The 20,836-nt window shown below is 41.8% G+C and overlaps 1 protein-coding gene across 5 annotated transcripts in view; it reads left to right on the forward strand.

The window, feature by feature from the left end:
* CFAP61 (cilia and flagella associated protein 61) overlaps nucleotides 1-20,836 on the forward strand; it is a 285,685-nt gene that overhangs the window by 5,076 nt on the left and 259,773 nt on the right. Inside the window, exons 2-7 of one of the 5 annotated variants that reach the window (XM_004754128.3) lie at nucleotides 322-717; nucleotides 2,476-2,627; nucleotides 10,395-10,545; nucleotides 13,644-13,720; nucleotides 14,589-14,656; nucleotides 14,893-15,019. In XM_004754128.3, the coding sequence (XP_004754185.1) occupies nucleotides 2,485-2,627; nucleotides 10,395-10,545; nucleotides 13,644-13,720; nucleotides 14,589-14,656; nucleotides 14,893-15,019 (566 nt within the window). In that variant the 5' untranslated portion in view covers nucleotides 322-717; nucleotides 2,476-2,484. Of the gene's footprint in view, nucleotides 1-321; nucleotides 718-2,475; nucleotides 2,628-9,943; nucleotides 10,020-10,394; nucleotides 10,546-13,643; nucleotides 13,721-14,588; nucleotides 14,657-14,892; nucleotides 15,020-20,836 lie in introns of those variants that run through there. The other 4 variants (XM_013057055.2, XM_004754127.3, XM_013057056.2 and 1 more) reach the window with 4 other exon arrangements.

Here is a 20,836-nt window from a genome sequence, read left to right on the forward strand (position 1 = left end):
AGAGTTTAAATAACTTGCTCAAGGTTACACAGCTATTAAGGGCTAGACACTGGGTCTCATCCCCAGTACTCTGAATCCACAGCTTGTGTTCTTGGCCATGACCCTGTGTAATCAACCTTCTGATAGCCGAGCTTTCATAGCTGTGCAGTTAGTTCTTCTGTAAAGAGAGTGCATGGATGGCTTTTGCCATGGCAGGTGTGGTAGTTAAGCCCACTTAAAGAAATGTTTGCTTATTTACATCTGTAGGATGTGAAGTAAATTTTGAGCCACCATTTCCAATTTGGGGGATGTTATAAATAGCAAGGTTTTCTTCCTTTGCAGAATGTGAAGATCTGAGTTCACATTTTCACAAGACAACACGAGGCTGGAGTTGAGAGTACATGCACTCCCCAGTTCACCTCAGTTCCCCTGAAAACACCTAGGCTGTGGGGCAGTGGCCACATAGCACACCTTGTTCTATCAAAGGAGAGGAAGTCAGGCTTGTATTCAGCCTGCATAACTTCTTTGTTAACTGTCTGAGCTGCAGAAACATCTGGACTGTCTGACTGTTAACTTTCCCACTGTAAATGAAAAATTGGCATGCTGGGCTCCTCTTTTCAGTTTCTGTGAGCTTGGACAATGCAGGGCATCTGCAAGAGCTGGGTCTGCTCGGCAGGCGCCAATGGAGGCCTGCAGAAATGGAGGGTGGTGTGAATTCACCAAGGAGAAGGCCACCAGGTGAGGATTCTTGGCTGCCACCTGCCATCTTTCTAAGTCTCCCTGCATGACCCTGCACCTCGCACCATTTACATCCCAGTGTGGATAGTTAAGAGCAGTCAACCCACAGTTAAAGTGAACACCAGTGGACTGGGAGGATAGGGCACCCTTACCACAGAGGCAGCCCACAGTCTACTTTAATGGGGAAGGAACAGGGGATTGGACTAGAAGGCCATGCCCAGGGTTCAGTTTCTGACCAAATATGAGTGTCCTGAGGCAAGTCACTTCACTTCATGGACCTCAGTTTGCTCATCTGATGAAGGAAGACCTTGGTCCAGTGCTGTCTCAAATCCCTGTGGTGCTCAAGTTCTTTGGTACTTTGGCACATTGGAAATTATGCAAGGGTGCATCTAAACAACAATGATAAAAACAAAAAGCCAAATGATAGAATATTGTGTTTTGAAAGAAAACCATATGTACTATATAATTCCACTTATGCGATACTCAAAATGTAGCAAAGTTCATCTACGTGATTGAAGTCAGAATTGTTACCTTTAAAGGGGTGAGTGAACTGGGGGGTGCCATGAGACAGTGTTCCAGGGTGCTGGAAATGGTCCATATTGTTCCTAGGGTTAGTGCAGTGGTGAGTATTAATGTGCCTGTTTCAGGTATACGGGCTAATACATAATAAAATGATTATCCCGAAGATGGAGAGGAGAAGTGAGTTGGGGGAAATTGGAGGGGAAATGAACCATGAGAGACTGTGGACTCTGAGGAAAAAACAGGGTTTTGGAGGGAAGGAGGTGAGAGGTTGGGTGAGCCTGGTGGTGGGTATTATGGGGGGAATATATTGCATGGAGCACTGGGTGTGGTGCATAAACAATGAATTCTGGAACACTGAAAAGAAATTGAAAAAATAAATAAAATTTAAAAAAAATGATTATCCCGAGGAAAAAGGAAAGGAGGAAAAAGGAGGGAATGGAGGGACAGACAGAGGGTGGAAGAAAATAGACACACACATATATTAAGACATTAAGAGAGAGATTGAAATCCGTCTGTGGCCTGCTGTTCCTGTCAGCAGCATTCCCCAAAGTGTCTTTCTGGAATATTAGATTCTCCACTGTCGCTATCATTGGAAATTCTCCTCAGTAAGGGTGTGGGAAAGGCTGGATTATACAAAGAAAGGAGGCACTTTATTTGGAACTTCTCAAGGACTTTAATGGGCATGGTGGCCCCTCAGAAAGGCCATCCTAAAGAGTGCATTTCCTACACTTAATTGACCGCAGTAATTTTTTTTTCTTTTTTGTCTCAGAACGTCTCTCAGGACTGTTGCTTTTCAGGGCTCCAGTCTGAGGAACTCTATTTGGGACATGGGTAGAAGCTGCCAGTATTTCCCCTATAACTCTTGACCACATGCCATGGTGGCCAATTAAATAAAAAGGATTTTGAATCAGTAAATAACTCCTTTCAATGTTTTTCAATCCTATTGTTAGAATATTAAAGCAGCTTTGTTGGGAACAAAGAGTACAGTTGCAGAAATTTCTAGATGGGCCACTTCTCAGAAACACCATTCAACTGGAGAGAAACATGTGGCTAGTTTGTGATGACCGTCGTCACAGCTGACCTCCAGGGGAACATGTGTGTACCACCAGCACTCAATACCATGTTCACTCTGACCATACGGAAATTGAATTAATGTCTGATTTTGTAAGTACTGTAACCAGACAGGCTTGTCATCTCAGATTAATGGTGGACTGTTTTCTTTCTTTTTTGGGATAGGATAAAAAAATGTCAGTGCTCACTTCTCCAAGAGGAAAGGTAGAAGTGGTTCATTGCCGAAGAACAGAATCACAGGATATTTATTGTATCAAAAACCTCATTAGAAAGTTTACCCAGAAGCTGTTTGGGAGGCTTAATATCATCTATCTTCTGTAAGTATGTAGCTAAGTAAGCCAAGAATGTTTATCAACTTTTTTTTTTTAATTGGGAAAATAACTTCACTTTATTTGGGGGTATGATGTCTAGTCTCAGAACTTCTAGAACTTCTAGAATTGTTTCTTGATGCCAGCAGCCGAGACTGATGTCTTGGTAGTATGGTGGTGGGAGCTTCTCCTTGCTGGTTTCCCCAAGCAGTACTCTCTTCTTATTTTGAAAGATGGTTGGCTGCTTTTGACAGACACCTCGGTCTGAATATCTGCCATTTTCCTGGCCACTGAGAAAAAGGCTGTTTATCAGTTTTATCACACACGAGGAAGGGATCCCACTCCTTATCTTATGGGGCTTTATGGTGAGGAAATGGGCAGCAAGAAAATCTGTCCTGCTGAGCAGATTTCCAGGAGCAACCAATCTCTAAGTCTTATAACAACCGCAAATTGAAAGGGTTTTGAATTCAGGCAAATTTGAGTTCAAATCTCAACTGCCCCACCCACTAGTAGAGTGGGGTAAGGTAATAATATCCGCTGCTAGTTTTGAGAATTTATTTTCTGTCAGGGGCTGTGCTTTATCCAGTCCATTTTGCAGTTGAGAAAATGGAGGCTTGCCCAAGGTCAAACAGTTAGTAAGTGACAAAGCCCAGATTTGCTCTTAACCATTGCTATTAAAATGGTCTTCTAAACTTCAAAATATGCATGGATTTTTTTCCCTTGTTTTTTTTTGTTGTTGTTGTTGTTTGTTTTTTGGACACTAGGATATATGCATTTTATAATCTGTTCCTTATTATTTTTGTTGAAAAAGATAAAAGATAGCTCAGTATTCTGGGTTTTATAAAGCTTCATATTAAATAGAATTGAAATGTTTAAAGTAAGGCCAGTCTAAGACATTAAAATTTGTAGTTTCTGATTATTGCACTGATGAATATAAAGCAAATGTTCACAATTTTGTGGGAGAACAGCAAGGCAACATGTATAAAATGCTTTAAAAATGTGTATATCAATGAAATGATTCCACTTTTTGGCATTGTGGTGGGTTAAACACCGTAATGATGTCCTCTGGATGGAAACATGTCCACACACACACACACACACACACACACGAACACAAAAGGTAAGGACTGTGCAGAGAGCATTATCAACATGAAATCAGAAACTTTAAGAAAACAGCAGGAACCAGTGCCACCTATTCCTTGAGGATTTTTGCTACATTCTAGAAACCTCCAGCTTCTGTTTTGACAGCTTTGCAAAGAAGAGAAGGTAAATACACCCCCCACCTAAGGAGGGAAGTATTAGATCCTTTTGTATAAAACTGGGTTGCTCATTGTATGGATGCACGAGACATAATCCCACTGCTGACGCTGGGACGGTAGGGAAAGTAGCCTTTTCAACCTCAGCACGGAATGAAGGGGGACAAAGCCTTTAAGAATTTGTAAGCATGTGTTGATTTAAAGTCCATGCTGATTATCTTTGTGCTCCCAAAAAGCTTCAAAACTTCCTAAATAATGAGTACATTTCAGAGAAAAACTATGTTTGTTTATCATTAGACAGAATAAAGCAAATAAAATGGAGAATTTGATTAAAAGTGGTTGCAAATTAGTAGTGTGTCCAGGAAACTGGCTGAAATAACACAAATCAGGTCTGAAGGATGGAGCTTCAACCCAGACTTCCAATAATGCACCCAGATAGAATTCTAAGCAAAATGCACTTACAGTCAAAAATCAAAATATATAAGGAAACATGCGCCATTAGGGAGAACCAACAACCAAAAATATACAGCAGAATCAGACCCTCAAAGACTTCAGATGTTAAGTCAGTCAAAGAATAGAAAACAACTGTGCTTACTATATCTACAGTGAAAAGATATATTTTTTAAAAACCATAAAAATGAATAATGAGATTTGAAAAAAAAAGTCAAATAAGCTATCCAGAAATGAAAATATAGTTAAAAGCTCATTGGATGAATTAAACATCATAACCAACACAATTGAAGACAGAGGTAGCAAGTAGCAAACTGGAGGACCAATGTCACTGAATTATCCAGAATTCAGCACAAAGAGACAGAGGCAAAAGAGTAAGAATGGAACAGTTAACAGTTACAGTTGGGTCTAATCAGACTTCTAGAAGGAGTTAACAGGAAGTAGAAGAGGCAATATTTGAAGAAGTCATGGCTGACAGTTTTCCAGGATGTTTGAAAAGCACCAATTCTTAGATCTGGAAAACTCAGTGAAACCCAAACAGGATAAACTCACAGAGAAATTCCCGACTAAGCACATCATAATGCACAGAAAAATGCCAAAGCTGGAGAGAAGATTTGGAAAATTATCAGAAAGAAAAGACAACTTGCCTGCAAACAATTGAAGATTAGACTAATAATGATTTCTCACTAGCAACCATGATAACCAGATATAGTAGAATATATTCAGTATTGGAGAGAAAATAGCACCAAACTAAAATTGTATACTGAGGGAACAGGTTTTCAATACCTACAGGAAAATAAATGCATTTTGAGGCCAACAAAAACTGAATTAGTTTATCAATGAATCCTGAATAAAGGGAATTCCTCAGAATATACTGTAGGCAGAAATAATATCTCAGCTGGAAAGCCAAGGATACAAGAAAGTAAATATGTGTGCAAATATGTTAATTCTAAGATAAAAAATCAAACTTGCATAAAGCATTAAGAAAAATGACTAATATAGATACTAAATATAAATAGGAAGTTATAAGATATAAATAATAACAGGTAAAATTCAGAACAAAAATAGAAGATAAATTGGCAGGTGCATAATTAGAATGAAAGTACTCTTAAAGTATTATCCAAGAGGAGGGTAGGATTCAAAGGTACTTCCCTTCCTTCCCAGAAACCACATGTCCAAGCCTACGATGGGGTAAATTATTAATTTTTATTGAAAGACATTAAGGAAGACCTAAATAAATGAACAGGTATACACATTCTTGAATAGGAATATTTAATAATGTAAAGAAGTCAGTTCTCCTCCAGTTAAAATCCTACTAGGATTACTTGTTGAAGTTGATAATATGGGTGTGAATTTATATGGGAGAGCAAGGGGCCAGAGTAACTTGAAAGAAGAAAAATAAGGTGGAGAGATTTGCCCAACTAAAGAGTCATTATAGCTGTAGTAACCTGGATGATGTGGTAATGGCCAAGGAATTAAAGATCCCAGAAAGAGACCCACACTTATATGAAAACTTGATGACCAGGCCAGTGGGGAAAGGATGTACCACTCAATAAATGGTGCTGGGACAATTTGTTATCCATATGGAAAAAAGAATAAATGTAAAGACCAACCTCCTGTCAAAGAAAGAAGAAAGAAAGAAAGAAAGAAAGAAAGAAAGAAAGAGAAGGAGGGAGGGAGGGAAAAAAGAAAGAAAAAAACCCAATTCTGGGTTAATTTATTATGTAAATGTGAAAAACAGCTAACATTGTTGATGGAATCTCCTAGATTCAAAATTCATTTATCCAGCTTCCTGATGGATGTCACCCCTCGAATACCTAGTAGGTACTTTATACCCAGAGTGATCACCACCTGCCTCTGGATTACTCTGTCTTTTCTTTCCCAATCTCGGTAACTCCAGCAGCTCCAAACTTTCACTTGCTTGGACCAAAAACCTTGGTGTCACCTTCACTCTTGCTCTTACCTCCCACACCAGCAGCGCTGTCAGCTCCACCTTCAGAACACATCCAGAACCTGGCCTCTTCTTTCCGCCTCACGTTTCCTGCTGAGATGAGGTATGAAGCACCAGCATTCCCACTTGAGTATTTCAACAGCCCCTCTCTAGTCTCTGCTTCCACCTTGGCATCAGCTCTTGCTGCCCAACACCCCCCTCCCACCCCCAATCCCAGCAAGCTATTCTCAACATAATAGCCGGAGCAACACTGTTCACACCAGCCAGATCCTGTTGTGCTCTGCTCAGAACCCTCCACTGGTCTGCCACATGCCTGCCATGATCTGGTGTGGAGCCCACCCTTTTCCCTCTGACCTCACTCCCTGGAGCTCCACTGAGTTCCTTTATTTCTCCTGGAGCACCCCAGGCATAGGTGTGCCTCATCCTACAGTTACAGAGGCGTTTCCATCACACCTCAAATGCTGCCTTCTCCTGGAAGCGCACCTACATGCACCTGCGCGGTTCATCCTCTTCCCCCAATATTTCTTCATAGCACTTGTCCCTCTGGACATTCTGTGCATTTCAGTTTAGTTTTTTTTTTTTTTAAATTGTTCTGTCTCCAGTTACTAGAACGTCGGCTCTACGAGGGGAGGGATTTTTGCCTGTTCTCTGCTGTGTGCCCAGAACCTAGGAAAAAACTTAGCCCTTGGTCTGTATTCAACAAATGTTTATTGCATTAATGAATAAATCCTGCCTAAGCCCCAGCATCCTCATCTACGAAATGGACAGTTATACCTAATTTGCAGGATGAATGGGACAGTGAGAATAGTTTTTAAATACAGGGCGGAGCCTAGCTCCTAGGAGGTGCTCAGAACTGCTTCCCACCTTCCCTCTGGTTTTGCCTATAAGGGAGCAGGGACTAGGGTCAGAAAGCGGCAGGCTTTTCTATCATTTTCCTCTCTTCCTTTCTCAGCAACCAGGCAGCCATAGAATAGGAGAAAGGACTGCTTTATATATGGAATTCTCTTCCATATATATTGCTAAAAGAAATCAGCAAACCACAGAACATGGTACAAAGTGAGGCATGATTGCCTCTGAGATGGAAAAGCAAGTGGCAAGGGGCCACTGTATACCTTAATGAGTCTTGAATCTTTCCCACGTGGATAAATTTCTGGATGCAAATAAATTACAACCCCCCAGCTTGGTAGCAAATGTGTGCTTGTGACTTGCCCCTCCTGGAGTGAAGTGTGTCACCATTGGCCTGAGCAGGAGGGGACATGGTTGGGCTGTGCAGGTGATCACCAGTGACCCATGAGATCATTTGTCAAGGGCCCATCCTTTTAGGGGGTATTCAGAACATGGCATGGAGGATGGGGGCGGGTTACAACTGGTGACTTCCTATAGATTTTTTTCAAAAGCCTTCTGCAAATCTCAAATCCTGTACACGGTCACATACTAATTGTCAGAAAGTTCTTAACAGCCTATTTCTGAAGATGAGCTTCACACCGTTGCTGGGCCTTGGCTGTCAGGGTACCTCAAATCCACACATCTCATGTGTTTATGTATTTTCTGAATCGGCAGATATGAAAAGCATAATTTTTGCCACATGGGAGTGGAGTAGCAAAAGGTTTTTTTTTTTTTTAAATGTTAAAATGGGATCCTAATAACTAAAAAGGCTGTGACCTACCTTAGAAGCCAGCATATCTTCAGAAGTAAAAGCAAATTTACATTTTCATCAGCATATATCCAGCCCATACAACCTTTCTGTTTTCCTGTTAGGTAATTCCCAACCCCTTGCCAGGCCAACCTTAAGACTCAGAGATCCATTTTACAAGCATGTCTACAACTGGAGGTTTCTTCCCCAGTTTTATTGCATTTCATTATATTACCTGCTGGCTCAGTCACAGATATAGGAATGAATACAACTGACCTCACCTAAAAACCCTGCTAAATTGTAGGGGAGAAAATGAGCAGATAGGGCATAGCAGATGAGTGGGGATAGGGCCAAAGGAATAGGCCACATCAAGTGCATGTGTCACAGTACAGGGGGCTTGGAGGAGGGGGGGGAACGTGACAGACTCTGGGAACACCCGGATCTGTGCCATTCGTGCTGCTTAATAAAGCAGAAAATGGGGATACTGTTTCACCCAAGATTTCCATCAAGTGTAGTTAAATAAAATGAGTTTTGGCTGAACTTGGAAAATTCGCTAAACCAAGTGAACAAATGAGACATTACTTTAATGAAAAGAACTCTGATTTCGCTTGCTGGAAAATATCCTTGAGCTTTAACATATTTTGTGTGAAATATATACATGTGTATATATTCTTTTGATTTGGGTTATTCCATAGAAAAATTCTAAATCCAACTTTTAAAAATAAGACTCTCCTTCTACTTTTTTCCTCCTCTCCCTTCTTTTCTCCTACAATGGTTTTTTTTTTTTTTTTAATCTGTCCCATATAGGAGTAATGTTAAGAGGTAATAAGAAGTGGAAATTATAGATACAAAAGGATAATGCTACAAAAGTTACTTTCTTGCACTCAGCCATTTGGAAATTGAAGTGCATTTTCCCATTGAAACAACGTTATTCATGGCTGGCTTCCCAGGCCAACCCACAAAAGCCTATTTAATCTATAATGTCTGTGTGGTATAGTACTGTGCTAATTATACTATGGAACCCAACCACCACCCTAGGTTCCCATGGATAAATGTGTTTCAAGTTCAAATTAGGATTCCAGTAACACATTTCCCTTGTTTCCCTAAGGGGATGGCAGTTGCCTTGTCCCAGCTCTTGCCCACTTCCTCCTCCTCCACCACTGTCATTGCTGGGTCCTGTGCCTTGGGCATTTTCTCATCTGAATTAGAGTGAGGACTATCACTGTGAAGCTGTAGGTCATGGCTCTGGGAACCTGGGGCAGAGGAGCCCAGAGGATCAAGAGCCTGGGGGAGCCAGTGCAGTAATGGGAAGAGGGGCAGAGCTTCAGTGAATCAGAGTGGAGAGGTTGGGGGCTGCATCCTTTTGCTAATGAGTCCCCTGTGAGGATAATATATTCTTGGGACCAGAGGGCAGTCTGCTGTCTTCTTTCCATGGTAGCCAGTGCTAGGGTGGGGCCTTTGTGGCGGGTGCACCCAGAGGAGTTCCCCCATGGCTGAGGAGTGGCTGAGGAGGAACAGTGGCTGTAGGTACTGAGATCAACATGCTTAGCACAGTGTTTCCCAAAGATGTCTGTACCTTTGGTTTCTTTGGAGGAGCATTTTAATCGTTTTTTCTCCAACTTAAGATATCAGTAGATTTCACTCAGCTGAAAAAGTGAAAATGACATCTCAATTTCTATACAAATGGTTCTCCATGCGGTAAACTATATATCCTGTCTCTAAGTCAGAGCTCATGCCAGGCTGCATGGCAGGGGATCAGTTGGGGAGGACCATCAAGATGTCCCTTTGGGACAACCACCAGAATAAGAGTTGGAAGACCTGCTTCTCCACCCTTGCCTTTTTTTTTTAACTTGCCGGGTTGCCTTGGCTTAAGCCAGACCCCTCAGGGTCTCCATTTCTGCAGCCGGATCGGGTGATAGATGTTCACATCCCGTTAGAATCCATCAGCCCAAGGACCTGGGCTCAGGGTTTGGAGAAATTGGTTAAGAGAGACCCGGAAGTGGGTCTAAACTCTTCACTTCATTGCTTTGCATAGGTGACCAGCTCACTCTGGTTTTCTCAAGACTTGTAGCCCTGATGGTCCCATAACCTGGGAACCTTCTCAGTCTCAGGTAAGTGGGGACAGGTGGCCACTCTAACTTGACATGTTTAGGCCAGTGCAGTGGAACTGGCAACATGGGAAGTATCGGGAAAATGACAGTCAGACAATTTCCCCAGCCAATCTCCAAGGGAAGGGTATTGCACACTTCACATAAATACAACACCTTTCTAACAAAATGTAATTTTCAATAAAAATTTAGTTGGTAGTCCCAGATGTCCTGAATGATGTTGTTATCTCATAGTTGCTGCCACACTATTCCCACCTCTTCCAAAGGTTATGCAGTGGCTGGAAGACTTGGGTAGCCAAAGGAGGGGGAAAAGATAACACCTCATCCTCTCCCTTTTGATAATCTTAGTCATGTGTGCAGTTTTAATCCTTTCTACAGGGAAAAGGCAAACCTTGCTGTTACCCTCTGCAATGACAAGGAGGAAATCATGGCCCAGGCTACCTTCGTGGACTATCCCAACTGGAATGTCTCCAATCAGGACAACTGGGTATCCGTGTTCCGGGAGCTTGACAGTGAAATCCCATGCACAGTAAGCAATTACACACAGTTCTTATTAGAACAGCCTTAATTTTGAAGGGAAGTCCTATGTTTGCACATATGTCTTTCCAGTTTTGAGACCGAGCAGTGCAAGACTCACAATAGAAAGTGACATCATGATAGTTAGAAACAAAGTTAGCTAGTGGGGAAGAAGAGCAAGTCTAAGAGCAAGAGGCCAGAGAGGATACAGAAGGGACGGTCATAGCCAGATCAGTCATCTGGTGGCAAGGCCTTGCTCACCTCTGCTGGTGAAGACTAAGAGGGAGCAGGGAATTAGTGAGGATGTCAGACTGTGCCCCCCAGGATCAATGTTCAAAGTCTTTTTTTTTTTTAATTTTTTTAACTGAAGTATATTTGATACACATGTTATATTAGCTTCAGGTGTACAACAGTGATGGACAGCTGTATGTGTTATGCTATGCTCACCCCAAGTGTAGCCATTGACTGTATTCCCTATGCGGTATCTTTCATCCCCATGACTTACTCATTCCATAACTGGAACTGCCCCTCCCACTCCCTTTCATCTATTTTGCCTCCCGCCCTCCCTTCTAGCAACCACCAGTTTGTTCTCTGTGTTTATGGGTCTGTGGACTCTGGCTCATTTGATGTTTTCTAGCTGTGAGCAGTTTACAACCTGTTGGCAACCTGACTTGGTAGGTGGTGCCGAGTCTGAGCTTTCTCTGACCTCAGCCTGCCAGAGCCAGGCCTGCATATGGGCCCAGTCCTGTGGAGAGCTAGAGGCTATGACCAGGGATAGCATGCTTGTCTGTCAGTTGAATCCAAGAGTGTGTCCCCAGAGCCCTAGGGAATGCTGATGGCGTGAATGAGTGAGTTCACCTCCCCATATACACTTGTATGTGCACACACACACACGGCCACATGTGCCCCAACACGTCATCCGGCATTTATTCAGCTAAATAATGTCTTCCCTTTGTCCTTTGCTTCTCTCTTCCTCACCACTCTATACATCCAGTTGCCATATTTAGAAAAATTATCTTAAAGTTGGAAATAGGCCAAAAAGATGCTTTTGGTCCAATGCTTGTATCTTTGATCGATTATCTATTGACCAGGCTATGATACAGTTCTACAGGAACAGTGATTAACTTTGTAGATTTTTGTCCATGCGAGATATAAATTTCTGTTTCGTGGAAGAGATCCTCTCAGAAGTTATGGTTGGTAGCCTTGCAGGACATTAACTCTTTTGTTTCTTGCCCAGCAATCTTATTCTAGAATTCCCTCATTAAAATACCTAAGGTAACCAGCTCCTCAGGTACTGCAAATTGTTTCTGTCATCCCACTGATCAGATCCTTAATGGACGGGTTGACTAACTCTGTGACTAACTCTGTGTTTATTTGGATGTTTGTGTTAGGACCACGATTTTACCTTTTCAAACATCCTAATTCAACACCCTTATTCATAAATTCTTTCCCCTTTGGTTCCTTTGTTTATTCTCTTAAGGTTATTTCTCTTTGAACACATTTTAAACTCCTCAGCAGTGCAGAGCTCCGCCATCCCTTATGGTGGCCATCAGCCATGTGTAGCTATTGTGTACTTGAAGTGCACCAGTCTGAATTAAGGTGTGCTTTAAGTGTAATAAAATAGACACTGAATTTCAAATATTTAGTAGGAAAAGAGAGTGTAGAATGTCTCACAATTCCTAATTTGTCAAAATGATAATTTAAGTATGTTAGGTTAAATGAAATATATTGAAGATGAATTTTACATATCTATCTTTGTTCTTTTTTTATACATCATCGACTAGGAAATTACATATGCAGCTTCTGTGGCTCAAGTTATTTTGTTACTGGACAGCATTGATATAAAGCCTCAAGGCTTAATGTCTTACTTAGCCCAGGGGTATTTGCAACTGAAGTAATGCTTTTTATCGTAAAGCTAAAGAATAAATGTTGAATTATTATATTTTTGATGGAAGAGAGAATTTGGAAGATAAATCAGCCAAATAATAAACTGTGTACTCCTAGGACTAGTCCTGTTCAGAATCTGAAGCAGGTGTTAAGTCAGGTGGTTGTGGGGTGAGCCGGTAACACACGGGAGGGCTCACAGCACTGTTGTAGCTATTGCTATCGCAATGATAGGGTTTCTCTTGTTTGCCTGAACCAAGCTCATGATTCTTCTCTTGCCATTTTATGTCTGATAAACACCCCTTCTGAGTATTCCTAAGGTATGCATTATCCAACAGGAGGGGCACACAGCTGTGTGGGTGGTAACCCAAGGCTGCCTAAAAACATTGCTCAGAGGACGAGAAACACAGAAAGCACTCCTGTTGTCCTGATCTAGGTGCAAGCAGCACCCTCACCAGTAAACCCCCTCACATTTGCATTAGCTCTGAAATTGGAAGATTTGTCCATAAACACTGGGTACCGAGTTGAGCGGACCCATGGCTGGATGTACGGAATAACTGCTCACTATTGAGGTCACTTTAAATGTCTTCAGAAGTAGGGGACAAAGCTCTTTAAAAACTGGAAATATTTAACCTGAAGTCCAGTTCCAATCTTGCTACTTTGTTTCCAGCTCTCAGGTTTTCTGGATCCCAAGAGTAATATTTGATTCTGACTCTGGGAATGTTGAACAAAACAAGCCATTGGATTCATAACGTGGCATCTGCCTTCCATCCTTCAAATTCATAAGAGAATCTTTCTCTTGTGTCACTTGAATAGAGCAGCAGCTGCTGACTCAAGAGCCCCAGGGAATGGGTGATTGTCTTTCACTTGGCATAGACACCCCCCGAGGACAAGACTACTGAGTTAATAATCGATTTCACTCCCCTGCAGGCACTTCCCTGCCCCCAGCCCCATTCGTGAGGGCAGGACGAAGGGCTGGATGCCTTGGACTCATTTACAATCCCCGTTTCCTTGAATAATTCTAAGCTACGAGGACAGAAGGCAGCAAATGGAGTCAGTGAGATAGCTTGAACACTGCCTGAGTGTCTCATCACCATACACATAAAATCTCACCCCCAAAACCAGGCAGTTCCAAGACTGTGGCTACCTCCAAATTGTCCCCCTGACCACCCCTGAGGCGGCCCGAATGCTGACTCAGCCTTTAATCCTGTTCTCTTTCTTGTGCAGCCTCTGAACACGTTGTTCCTGCACCTCTTTGTGGCCGTGGACGAGTACTCTGTTGGCTGCTGCAGAGAGATTACTCAGTGAGTGGCTGGGGTCTTGCAGAGGAGGACGTCAGGGGGGCTGGCCGACACACCGCAGACAAGACCTGTTAGTGCCAAAATGACAGGAAAGAGACCGTGTGCCTCGTTTTAAAATATTTTCAAAGGACATGAGATCCTTTGAGGTGTTTAATTTGCTTGTAACCCATGGCTGTATTGAAGCCTCTATGTTGAATAGCTGTGCTATTTCTGAAAGAAAACCATAGACATTTCTTTGAGTCAACACTCCCTTTGACACACATCTTTCAGAATCATCCCTGAGGCAAACGGGTAGTACAGTCATTAAAAAAAAAAAAAAAAAGATTTGTGGGGAGGGGGAGTAAAGCATCACAGGTTTGGATGTTTCTAAAAATAGTTCTCCTCCATCTTATCTTTAGAAACGTTTATTAACCTGACAGACTGCGGAAGCATCCTGAATAATCTGGCGTGGCGAAACATGATCCGTCAGGCTACCTGGTGATGGTGCGGGGTCTCTGACAGCCTGCACCGACATTTGGGGGTGGTGGCCTCCGCTTTCAAGTCACTTTGTAATGTCACACCAGATCATCCAGATGCCAGGTCAAAGGTTAATGTCAGCAGAAATCTGGTGTGCCACATGAATGTGGCACTCTTTCTTCACTCTACTTCCATAGAACAGACAAAAAAGAGGCCAGTTGGAATTTCAGGATGCATAGAGAAGGAAGAGAAACTACCTTGAAGATGTTCTTGCCTTTGCAGGCAAGCAGCAGAGGGGCCCAGGTGGACTGATGAACAGCTGATGTTTTTAGTGAAGGCCTGTGTCTCACACAGTGCCAGCTAGTAGAATTGCTTTGGTCCTAACACCTGTGTCGCCCTCTCTTCCCCTTGCCAGGAGCGTGTTTAAGGCAGTGCCGGAGCTGCATTTCATATTCCTCATTGTGCCATCCTATATGAGCCTAGGTAAGGTCTACGCAACCACCTCCTGTCCGCAGTTGCCAAGGTGGGAAACTCATGCTGAAAGTGGCGCTCTGGGGAAACTGCAATAAGCTGGGTCACCAGGCCCTAAATGTATCATGTGCCTATTTGATCATAGAACAATTAAAATACCACTTAGTACAGAAGTTATATTTTGTTCTGAAGTCCAAAAGTTATCCCTTGGTAAAACGAGGCCACATTTCTTTCTCTGAATGATTTAGGCTCAACTCTCATAACCGTGTTTGAGCAAGTGGGGAACATTCCAAGTCTGACGTACGATGAAGACTTCGCTGTGCATATATGTCACAGGCAGAAGCATTACCCCCAGCTGCACATCCGCAGGGCCAGGTAAGCCTGGAGCAGCGCCTTTTCTGACCTCACGTGAACCTGGACACTTACTGTACAAAGAAATTGCCAATTCTTACATGAGTGTGTGTAGCTTGGATTAAATTATTTTATGATGCCTTTGGAGATGTTTACAGTTCCCCCTGCTAACTTAATTTACAGGACTAAATATCTGACAAGACTCATTTGGTACTGTGTGGCTGGCAAAGTTGCACATTTACTACCGAAGGGGTTTCTGAAAACATGCACTCCTCGATCCCACACTGGGTGAAATAACTTCCAAATATACTTAAAAATAAACCTGCCTGTTTAGTTTTCCCAGTAAAGCCCACCTGTTTTCTGAGATTGACCCCAAAGAGGAGTTTTGTAAATTGAAGGTCTTTACTGTCAGTGGCCCCAAAGACATGCCCCGAAGTTTAGCAGCCTTAAGGAGATGGCTCTGGCACATTCCATTTTCAAAGATGGCTGCAACACCATCTTCCATCCCACAAGCTCTCCTACAAGGTGATCTTGGGAGGCTATTGTGCTGGAGAGGCTGCATGTTGGCCCTGGGGTCCACAGCCCCAGTGTGACTCCCACTGACAGTCTGCATAGATCTCCAGCCATGTGAATGAGCCATTGTGGACATCCAGCCGAGGACAGCCCCTCCATATCTGGAGCCCAGCTGACATGTGACTGCAGCAATAGTAGAGACCCCAAGCAAGGACTGATCAGTTGAGTCCTCCCAGATTTCTGACTCACAAAATTGTGACCAAAATAAAAGGGCTTTTTTGAAATAAAAGTGCATATGAAATCATTTTACAAAGCTGATCACTTGGTTTTATCAGTGAAGAATAAATTATGTTTTACTGGGTCAACTGTTGCCACAAATGCTGGATTTCTTTAGAAAGTATTAAGTTTTTAAGAAGTGAGAGCTTACTCTTTGCCAGTCATGTGGTATTACAGCATAATTGTTAAGAATTTGCAATAGCAGCATGAGATACAGATTCTCTTCTTGATTCAACTACTGACCAAATGGGTTACCTTAAAAAAGGAGCTTGGCCTCTTCAGGCCTCAGTTTTCTCCCAGTATTGGGGCATTGTCTACTGCATGGGATAACTGCAATGACTGGATGAGCTGACGGATCATCTAAGTAGTTAGAACAAGTACTTAGCACACTTCCAGTCACGTGTTAGTGCTCAAGGAAATGAAATATTATTAATATTAAGTTAAATAGGGGTGCCTGGTTGGCTCAGTTGGTTAGTGTCTGCCTTTGGCTCAGGTCATGATCCCAGTGTCCTGGGATTGAGCCCTGCATCAGGCTCCCTGCTCAGCGTGAATCCTGCTTCTCAGTCGCCACCCCCCCCCACCTCTCTCTTTCTCTCTCAAATAAATAAATAAATTCTTTAAAAAATATTAAATAGGGAAGACAAACCCAGCTACAATGAACTTGAATGCTGGGTGGCTTAGGAAAGAAAAGGACAGAGAAGGAGGAAGATAGCTTCAGAGAGAACCTCTGTGGCCCACCCCCACCCCCAGATCTAAATACCCATCAATAAGTAGATGTTTACATTTACAAACTGTGGTGCATCCATGCAGTGGTTGCTTCTCAGCAGTGAAACGCAATGAACTTCTTATAGACACAGTAGGGCTGATCAATCTCCGTTCATGCTGGGTGAAAGAAGGCAGACATGGAAACAAAGACCATAAACTATTGACTCCTCTCATGTGATGCACAAATGGCTAATCTGGAGGGAGAGAGAGCAGGTGAGTGGTTGTCTCTGGTGGAGGGAAGAGTGCACCTGGAAGGAACACACTGGTATTTTGGGGCAGTGGTTATGTTCTGTGTATTGATTGGAGGGTATGCAGTTGCCAGAACTCACCCAATTTAAAACCTGTGCATTTGACTTTATGTTACTATGCCTCAATTTAAAAAAATAATTTAAAATAAGGCCTCACAGAGAAGGGAGCTTCTGAATCCGGTCAGCAAGGATTAGCCAGAGGATAGTCAAAGGGACAGATTGAGCAAAGCTGTGGAGGCAGGGGAGCACCTGGAATGTCTGTTCGCAGGCAGTAGACAAGTGTGGCTGCTGTGGGAGGTGTGGACAGGAAGAGCAGGCCACGGGATGGCAAAGAAAGAATTATGATAAGAAGGCTTTATCGTGGAGCCAGCAGGAAACACTGATGAAGAAAGGCATGATATGGCCTGGGTATAAAAGATAACTGACTGTCATGTGGTTCGTGGCTTATAAGGGAGGAGGAGCACAGAACAGTCTGGCCAAGAAATGATCCTAGTTGGAATTCAGGCAGTGACAAGTCAAAGAGATTCAGTTGGGGGGGCCAAGGGGTGCAGGGATGCAAGGAAATGTCTGAGGGGGAAAGTGTAGTTTGGTTGCCAGCTGGGTGGAGAAGTTGATGAATGAGAACAAGTTAACGGTGACTTGGGTTTTCAAGTATGTGTGTGGGAATGGTGGTGGGTTCCTTAGCCGAGAGTAGAAATAAGAACATTAGATGGTTAGGTGGGAGGTGGTAATAACAGGTCCTCTCATGAGTGAGGAGGTCATGAAAATAAAGGAGGTTGTCTAGTTGAGGAGGAGGTTTTAAGGTGAAAAAGCAGAGGCCTAGGGCAGAATTTTGAAAGGTGAAAAATGAGCTGTTCAGGATAATAAGGAAGAAAGCTAGAAGAGAGGGAGAGAAGTCTTAGAGAAGTCAGACTCTTAAGTCTGGCAAATAATGTGGGGAAATCAAATAATTTGTGTCTAAAGAAGAGGCCTTTGGATTTAGAAATTTAAAAAGATACAGATGCGTTGAATAAAACTTATGAACTTCTAGCCAAACTGACTAAGAAAAAAGACAAATTACCAATACCAGAAATGAAAGAGGTGATACCACTCTAGATCTCATAGACAAGGATAAGGACTCTGTAAATTCAATAATTTAGATGAAATGGGTCAATTCCTTAAAAAACACAATCTGCCAAAACTCATTTAAGAAAAAAAATTGATAACTTGGGAGAATTCTGTATCTATTAAAAGTTGAATGAACTTTGGGTGAGAGGGAGGGTGGCTGCCCCCCCTCCACTGGCCTCTTCCCAGTCTCCAGCCCTAACCCTGCTCCATCCTGGTTTGCTTCTCTCCTTTTTCTCTTGTCCTCATGGCTCTGAACTCTGTCTTTCTAGGACCTGGGCCTCAGCTTTCTCTCAAGCTCATCCCATTGACTCCTCTGTGCCAACAATGGGCACATAGTCACCAGTGACCTACCTTCAGCCCCTTGGTTTGGGGTCTGGTCTTGTCCCTCCTTGAAGGGCAGAGTTGGGTTTTAGAAATCACATTGCAGTGAGCTGAATAATTGAGAGGTAAGGAAGGGAAAGCAGGGGGATATCCACTGGTCTTTAGAGAAGTTTGGTGATGAAGGAAAATAAAGAGAAGAAGGCAGATGATGAACATTATGCAAACAATGTAAGGTGATTCCATTTTTACTATCCACGTAGAGAATTTACGTTGTATTCTGAGATCCAGACAGCATGTGTCTAAAGAAACATTACCGAGCAGTAAAATAAAGCGATATAAATTATCTGTCTAATTTAGGACAAGAGAGAAGAAAATTCCTTATAGAAAACCATTTTCCTTTCCTTTTTTCCTTTTTTTTTTTTTAAATCCATAGCTAAATACACGCATCATAATTCTCTTTGTAAAACCCCTTTGGTCAGGATACAAATGCTAATGCAAGCCAAGTGCATTCTGAAGAAAAGGAATGCTGGGAGTGAAGTATATTTTTTAATAACATTTTTAATTGATTCTCTCACTTTTCAAATCCTCCTTCTTGATTTATGAAGTTTGTCTTGTTAGTATCAGCACAGGAAAATAGGTCCTCCTGCCCTTCATGAAATACAGTCTTTAAGGAAGTCTTATTGTAAAAGTATTCACAAGGAGGCAGTTTCTTTATTATGTTACGAGAAATTTACATAAATTTATTGCTTAGGATCTTGTAAGTAGTCTAATAATCGCTGAATTTTTGTCTTCATTTCATTTAAAAATCTCTCCTTTTATTCTGCCCTTTGCTAATTAGCTTGAGGGATGGGTTCATTTAATAAAATGAATTATATTTTCAAATTAGAACAATTTTTTAGACTAAAATTACTTGTTGCATTCTTCTACGTGAGCATATAGCTGCGCATACATGTGCCAGTATATGTATATTCACTCTTTGTCTCTCTTTTTGTCTGTATACAGTAATGATCATATGTTCTGTTAATTTTATTTTTCATTTAATATAACTGTTCATCATCCTTCCAGATCAGTTTTATTCTTTTGAATGGCTGCATGGTATTTCAACATGTGGCTCTACTATTCATTTAATTATTCCTAATTTATGGAAATTTGTCCTTATTTTTTTTCTCCTAAAACAAGTAGTACTACAGCCTTGTACGTGTATCTTCGGGTACTCATGCTATTTTCTTTTCTGTAGTGTAGGTACCAGAAGTGGAATTTCTGGGTAAGAGTACATTAAATACTAAGATTTAAGAACAGGTGCTACCAAATTATTCAACCAAAATATTCATAAATTTTATATTCTAACCAGTGGAGTCTAGTTTCCTTATACTTCACCAATGCTGGATGTTTTCAGTTACTGTTTCCAATCTCTTAGGTCAAGCCAATAACTTGTTATTTTAATTTGCAGTTATCTAAATATCTATTGATTTGAGTGCCATTTTAGAGTCTTTGTTTGAAATAAAATAGTTGAATTTAAAATAATTTCCAATTTAGAAATTATCGAGATGGATGATTAAATGTATGTTTACAAAATAAATGGTCTTGGTTGGGAGGGTAGAGAGGAACAGCAGGTGTGGGAGGAACATTTCCAAAAGTATTTTCTTTTTTTTTTACTTGCTAGGTCACCAATTTATTATAAGAGGATGTAAGTCAGGAATAGTTGATGGGAGAGATACACAGGGTGAGGTGTGGGAAAGAGAGCAGAGCTTCTATGCCCTCTCCATGTGGGCCACTCTCGCCAAATTTCCATGCATTCACCAACCCAGAAGCTCCATATTTTCTCTAAATGTGTAGGCAGTATACCAAATTTGGATCTTGGCAGCTGGCATTTTCTTGAGGAATCTTAAAGCTTAATTACTTCCAGCATAGATATTTGGCAAGATGTTATGGTATTATTATCTATTACTGTAAAAGATAATCCTGTAGAATCAGATAATTTTATATATTCTATTATTGTAATAGAAAATAGTATATAAATCTATACTGAAACTGACATGTACAGAGGTAGCATATCTAAAAATGACCTGTTTTACTTTTTAGTAAGTTGACGTCTTTGCTAATCTACTCACTGATGCCCCACTTGGCTTTCGGGGTATATGTTGCTCAAGAAAATGTATAGACTGTGCCCAGCCCAGCGCTGGCTCCTAGTAAGCACATGGTAAACTGATGTTTTTGAGTTAGTTTCTCTCCTTCCTCCTTTCCATCCCAGGCCTTCCTTCCCTTCCTCCTTTGCCCTTGAAAACTTTAGAGTTATGGGCTACAAACTTCAAGGGGACAAGGCTGTCCTGGCCTGAAGTAAACCTTCCTGATTCTTGACCTTGAGGTCTTCTTCCTTCAGCCTCTGAGGGTGAAACGTCCTGCTTGCCCAGCCCACAGAAAATCTGCAAGTAGCAAGCCCCAAGAGGAATAAAGTCCTGATGGCAAAGAGATGACAGTGGGTACTTTGTAAGGAGGAAGAGGCATTTATAAAAGGACAATTTAGCATATAGTAGTGAATTCATGAGGGAATGGTAATGCTATGACAATTTTAGGTTTTGCTTGTTGGAAGGTAAAGGAATATGGCACATTT

Source organism: Mustela putorius, unplaced genomic scaffold (assembly GCF_011764305.1).
Source record: "Mustela putorius furo isolate JIRA1106 unplaced genomic scaffold, ASM1176430v1.1 tig00000253_pilon_pilon_pilon, whole genome shotgun sequence".
NCBI lineage: Eukaryota > Metazoa > Chordata > Mammalia > Carnivora > Mustelidae > Mustela > Mustela putorius.